Source organism: Sitophilus oryzae, unplaced genomic scaffold (genome assembly GCF_002938485.1).
Source record: "Sitophilus oryzae breed Bouriz unplaced genomic scaffold, Soryzae_2.0 scaffold_359_pilon_pilon, whole genome shotgun sequence".
Classification (NCBI taxonomy): Eukaryota; Metazoa; Arthropoda; class Insecta; order Coleoptera; family Curculionidae; genus Sitophilus; species Sitophilus oryzae.
Genome location: NW_022146928.1, coordinates 3,596,685 through 3,603,624, shown reverse-complemented (window position 1 = coordinate 3,603,624; position 6,940 = coordinate 3,596,685). Strand labels below are relative to the sequence as shown.

The 6,940-nt window shown below is 33.8% G+C and overlaps 1 protein-coding gene across 1 annotated transcript; it reads right to left on the bottom strand.

Annotated features, from left to right (window-relative positions):
* Nucleotides 1-526: 526 nt before the first annotated feature.
* Nucleotides 527-1,282, bottom strand: LOC115885012. The gene has a single exon (XM_030903753.1). The coding sequence runs from the start codon at nt 1,280-1,282 to the stop codon at nt 527-529; it is 756 nt and encodes a 251-aa protein (XP_030759613.1).
* Between the last annotated feature and the right edge of the window lie 5,658 nt (nt 1,283-6,940).

The following is a 6,940-nucleotide window of genomic DNA, read 5'->3' as shown; positions in this document are numbered from 1 at the left end:
ATGAGGTATTCCTATAGCAATAGCCTCTTCCAGAGTTGACTGCCAGGCAGAATCGTCACTTAAAAGACCCATTGCTTTAGCTGCTTCCTTAAAACTGGGCCACATAACTCCGTTTCCAGTATTCAAATGATCGAATCCGGTCGCACCTTGCGAGTAGATCAATAACAATCTGAGGTAATATCTTTCACCCTCAATCACACTGACAGTATACATGCGACCTATTACATTGTCTCCACCTCGTTTTCGCTCTTGCCAACCAGTTTTTTTGTTATACACGTACAGCTGGTTCAAAAAAAAATGAATACGACTCTTTACACTTTCGAACATTTGGGCAGTGTATATTTATGTGTCAAGTATTTTGACATTTTAAGGTTATTGTGACATTGTATAAAACAACTTTGCTTTTGACAAAGTGGCAGATAAATTGTTCAGAACGTCAGCATGACATGAGTAGAGAAATGGGGGACTGGTATCATAGAATATACTGCCCGAAATAATAAAAATATGTTTTAAATCGTATTCAATTTTATTGGAACCAGCTGTACTTTTCTGGTATTTCCTGGTAATAAAACCTTCGAGCATTTGGACTACTTTCATTAAGTAAATACCATGCAGTGAGTATGGAAGTGGTCATCGATATATTATTAACCGCATCTTGAGCTGTATCCGGTCGAAAATATAAAGTCTGTTGGTTTGGTAAATGGACTGCTAAACGTATAATATTATGTGATTGATGATGCATCGGTTTTGCCAAAATTCGCCATGCCGCCTCAGGTGCACTTACATATCTGGTATCAACATATGTACTTACTTCATCATGGCTAAGTTCTTTTATTTCAACATTGGCATCATCATGACCTTTATAAACATATTTGAATAGATACTTAACACTTTTTACAGAGGCACATACTTCAACATTAATATGACAATTATATTTTAAGCTTAAATAAGGGTTGTATGGTACTATCCACTGATTTGACACTTCTAATCCACCAGCTGTTTTATAAATAGCTGAGGTGTTTCTACGGCGATATTTTGGATAACTATCTGAGTTCGAAACCGTTACTACTTGGACTGGTTTTGGATATTCTTTTGAACATTTTCCGTCTACCATGCAGGGAGAACTGGGATTAACTGTTCCGCAGAGACCATGGACCATATGACGCAACACAATTTTGTGTAGTTGCGGCGACTCTGTAGGATCAGGAATCTCAGCTGAAACAATGGTATCAATATCATCTCGATCACGGATTTTGTCAACATCAGCTAAAATAATTAACATGTGACAGTGTGGCAAACCCTTTTTTTTTGAAACTCTATGACATGAATTTTTGCAATTACCTTACTCACAACCAAAAATGTGTTTTTTACAAATGTCAGATAAAAGCTCGTTTAACTCGAGCTACTAAATCAGGTCGATCAGTTTGGTAAGGTTCCATATTTTCGGTTATTTCTCTCCATTTTGGATTACAGGTCATGGTTATAAAAAGATCTGGCTTGCCAAATCTGCGCACTATTGCCATAGCATCTTGATAATTTTGCTGCATATTTCTAGCACTACCTATAAACGTTGATGGCAAAATTACCAGCTTTCCGACAGACAAATTTTCTTGTGCAGCTTTAGAATGAAAAAAGTCCATTAGTCCTTGATAAGACTCTGCTCGAAGTTCATTTTGGTGATCTTTTATCCACTTTAATCTATTTGCTTCCATCTTTACACATGAATCTACTAAATACTGCTGTGTACTTAAAAACTGATTGAAGTAGTTACGAACTGCAATACGATAGCTATAATAGGCCATTTGTGAAACTCGTTGTCGTTTACTATTGGTGGTATCTTTAACACAAAGACCTATATTGGGATGCCATCCTGACTCCCCAAACGGAAAAAGAAGGGGATATGTCAATGGTTCCAAACTGGGATGTAAGACACTTATACGATTTCTGATTGTCTTAGGATTATTTGACTCGGGCCGTAAATGTATAAGAAGGTCCCGCTCAAAAGGTGGTTCTCCATCAATATTTTGAAATATAACTGCGACTTCATTAGCACGGGGAACATTATACCTATTCTTGTCCATCGAACGGTCATACTTATCGAATAGGGTGCGATACCTTTACACCTTACCTCATTTTCTGCCTCCATTTCTACCTCGTACACGCCTTGGCCAATGGATTATGTTTACTTAAAAATTGTCCTAGAATATGCATTATGGAAGTATTGCAATTAGTGTTACCTACAATATTCATCCGCTGATTCGTTGCTTCATCAGGGTCAAGAATATAAAACTGGGCGTACTTTCGGGTTCACCAGGTGCAGGATGGAGTGTAGTCGATCTATGATAAACCTGTCCATGGATACGAAAGCAATATGGACCGGATCCTGGTGGAGTCTTAACTTGAGCCCCCATCGATGCAAATGAAAATGCACTATTAAAAGAGCGAATATTTGACATGAAATTTTTAGATTCTGAATGTTTTCCAGTTAATAATTCATATAGTATGCCGGGATATGGGTTCGAGCTTTGGCAAGTAAGGTCTACTTTGCCTTTTTGACAACAATCTGAACACATTTTATCCTGAGGTAATTCCCCAGAAAAGTGCTTGGCGCTACAGAAGGTACATATTAAATTCATAGGTCCACAGTAGTGTTCATTAAATCTCTTCTCAACATCATTTGTTATTATATTTTGTTTTCCTATTTTAATTATTTGACACGTATTATTTCTTTTAGATCTTAGAGTTTCCATCCATTTTTTCATTTCTAATAACCTTTTTCTTTTCTCTTCTTCGTTTTCCTGAGATATCTTCATTTTTTTTCGTTCTGTGTCCGATTTTAATCTCCTACTCCTATATCCTCAAATGTTTCTTGACTTAGCCTTATTTTCGCTCTTTCTTTCTTACCCATTAATATGGCTTTCCTTGATTTTCTTTTATTAAAGTTATTTTTAGCATCTCCTGGTAGTGTATTTTCAGAAATTTGGGGTGCAACTAAAATTGGTTCTAAGACATCAAAGTGACCGCCACAAAGCTCGCCAGAAAAACGAAGTCGTTTGATAGGATGGTTTTCAGTACCAAACGCGCAATATACAGCGTTGTTTCTCCACACTTCAAATTGATATAAATAAATTTCTCCAGCTGCCTGAAGTTCGCATATGGTACCATACGTCTCCCTTTTCTGCATATCAAGGAAATAAGATTCAGGAGTTGTATAATTATCCCCTCTCCCTGTACTGGTTAAAACCTGAAATCGGTTCCAGTTTCTTACTACATGTTCAACTATATCATTACGGCCTTCCATGCCCCTATTTATCGTACCATAAATTAAATACGATAATGAGGAAAACAAACAATTTCCATCTCCAGGAATACGCACAACAGAGTAGGGTACATTATTTATCTTGAATGTCATATTGATATGAAAAAAAATTAAAGTAAAGTAGGTAGGTATTTAATTAGCTACACAAAAATGAAAAAACAATTCTTACAAACTAATAAATTCAAACCATAAAATATTCTACTGATTACTAAATACTAAATGATATAACTAAACAGATAAATCTAATATCCTTATCCTAGCAACGCAAAAATGTCTAAATTCTAGCGACCATGCACCGATATCGACTGCCTAACACAACGAATCAAATAAGAATCAAAGAATGAAAATAATGTGTAATATCAACCGTCCAGGTAAACTTTTAAATAGTAACCTTGATCTCGCGTCGCAACCGTCGAACCGTCCGCGTTCGCATCAGCTCGGCGGCAGGAGTGATGTCTTATTAAAATTTAGGCGCATCCGCCACGACATCAAGAAAAAAAAATACTTTTTTTTTTCTTAATTAAATGAATAACAAAAAATCCGGTGATGACAGTTTTTAGAAGAGCCAATTAGCTATCTTTTAGTAAAAAAGCAACTTTCTAGAGCAAGTCGTTACTTCAGTAGAGACGACACAGATAAATATTAGCATTTTATATATGTAGATATAGTATGTAGTAGGTATTAAGAGATAAAGGTATTAAGAGATAAAAAAAGCAATATAAATCACAAACTAACTTAAGTCTTAAGTTTGTCTGTGTATAAATCTAATAAGATCAGAAATGTACCTTCACCATATTATTAAGATTTTAGCATTACAGGAAAGCAATTGCAGTAAAGTAAGAAAAGAATATCAAAGTACAGGATATTAAATATTGTAATGTATTCACGACACAAACGATATCCCTTCAAAAGAGAAAAATATAAAACATAAAGCTTATTTGAATATTATCGGCATTCATCGATAAGATACCGTATGATCGATCAAGATCGGCGTCAGCGATGGCTATGAAATGAAGATCGCTGTCGTTTTATATGTAAAATTAAATGTGAAATGTCACTGATGTTCATTTTCAAGCCAACTGGACGCCGTTTTTTCTCGATCATACGGTATATGCCTACAATTGCTATTAATCCACTATAACTTGATATTTTTAAGAAATTATGACACAAACACTATAATCAAACTAGGTAAAGTTACCTCCTCGGTTATCTCTATCTTATTGACTTGTATTATGCTGTAAGGCTCAGTAATGCGGTAGTAGCGTAAGATCGAAGAAAAACGGCGTCAGCAATGGCTATGAAATGAACATCGCTCTCATTTTATATGTAAAATTATATGAGGAACGTCATCGATCGTCATTTCCAAGCCAACTAAATGCCGTTTTTTTCGATCATACGGTACTTCAATATACTATAATAATTAATTGATATAATCAAAATTATTGTTGCCTGTAAATAACTAGAAATTAAACAATTTGGATGTAATAAATGTGTCATATTGATGATACAAAATAATTCTAATAAAAATTTTGAAATTATAGAATTTGTGTTATTACTGGTTAACACTCAAAGAAACATTTGTTTTCAACTGCAAATAATTTCAAAATAAACTGCAATTTGGTGACATCGACGATGTGCGCTTGCGTAGTATTGATGATCAAATGCAGCAAATATGAGTTTCAAGGTCAGCCACCGGATCCACATCTTTACCAATATGTTTAACGATTTTATGTTTACTTAGTTTAAATAAAAGTTTTGTTGAAAATGTTGTTTTGTTTTAACAAATTTTGAGAATAAATAATTTTAAGAATGTAAGAAAGACCATCAATCGCATACTGTTACGGCACTTTTTGGAATAGTTTAGATATTTGGGTTGGGCGAGGTTTCAAAAAATGTTTTGTCTGTGCCGCTTTTTTACGTTCTCGTCCTCTATTTTTTATTTTGAAAGTTGGCAACCCTAGTTTAAATATAAATCCATCACGCGTCGTCTCTTGTTGGTTTTAACCCAGGACTGTATATATTCTAAAGGACAGTTCGATCCATAGACTAATGCCCACTTGCACCGTTTGTATAAACTTTGTTTAAAGGCTAAACAGCGATTAACTATATTAAAATATTATATAGTTAATCACTGTTTAGCCTTTAAACAAAGTTTATACAAACGGTGCAAGAGGGCACTAAAATAAAATATAGACTACACTATTTACATCTGAACGCGGTCAAAGAATCATTTTTGTACACATGTTTACTTCTGGGTACACTCGACCGCAGCCGACCAAACCTTCCTCGTCCAGCCTATGTTGTCACGTCTTTAATATTATCAATATTTTTTTACTTATTTTACACATATATTGAGATATTAATACTGCATTTTAATAAAGTACGTTTTAATATTCCATAGATGTATTAAATAGTCCTTATACTACTTAATTATAAGTCGAATACTATGTAAAAAGGATAAATCCTTTACAATATGGCAACACCGATTAGAGGCGAGGTCGCCTGTTCATTCATCTATTAACTTGTAGTACGCGTCAGACGTTTGTAGTAAAGCATTGTTGCCGCTACTTCTCTCTGGTTGTTTTATTACATTTTCTTAGTTTGTAGTCCTTAAATGTTTATTTTATTTATTTTTTGTATTCAAAATTTCTATAAAATATGGTTCACCAGTGTCAAATAAATAATCCATTTGAGCACAGAATATTTAGCTACGCAACAGAAAAATACTCGAAATGAAAGAGCTAAAATTGCACAAATAAAATACTAGATGGCGCGACAATATCATAATCAGAATATAATTGGAAATTTTCAACTTTCTGTTTTGGATCGACGTAGATCGACGGCACGTCGACGGCCTTAAAGTTCGGCTAAATATGCACAGTTGCCAGATTCAAACAGACTTTAATTGACATCCCATTCTTTTTCTGGTGTATAATAATTTCTTTCTATTCTTCGTTACTTGTCAGACACACTTATATTGATTATTCGTTTGGCTTTTAAAATATAGAGGTTTTCACGTTCTACAGTAAAAGTTATTAGAAAACATATATGCTCACAAAATACATTTGTAATAGTACTACTTTATTGATGTTAACTAAGAAAATTAACTCTTATTACTCTCACAAGCTGGTAGATAACTTCGAATAACGAATCACACGGGCGATTACGATACGTTGACTTTATTTAATGCTGAAACGTTAGGGTAAACTCCGCAAATATATGCTGTTAATAATAATGGAAAATTAATTTCTCTTCAAAAAAAAAAAAAAAAAAAAAAAAAAAAAAAAACTTAAAAAAATACTATGAATAACAATTTTTTTTCTGTTTGCTACGTTATTTACATAGACCTAGGTAGATTTTTAAAAGTGACACAGGTACCAATTAATAATATATTATTTCGGCATAAAAGTTGCTATCACCGGCATCGTACAATAAATTAAAAAAAAAAAAAAAAAAAAAAAAAAAAAATAAAGTTAAAAATAATAAATAATGTTAAAAAAAAAAAAAAAAAAAAAATCTCTTATAAAGACACACAAGTATCATCAGAATTTGGGCCCAATCGAACGCAAGGACGCGCGACGACTCTCGGTCATCGTCAAATACATATGTACTGGCCAGTTG

Excerpts from the sequence above, each read along its gene's own strand:
- LOC115885012 (XM_030903753.1), bottom strand. The coding sequence starts at position 1,282 with ATGTTAATTATTTTAGCTGATGTTGACAAAATCCGTGATCGAGATGAT.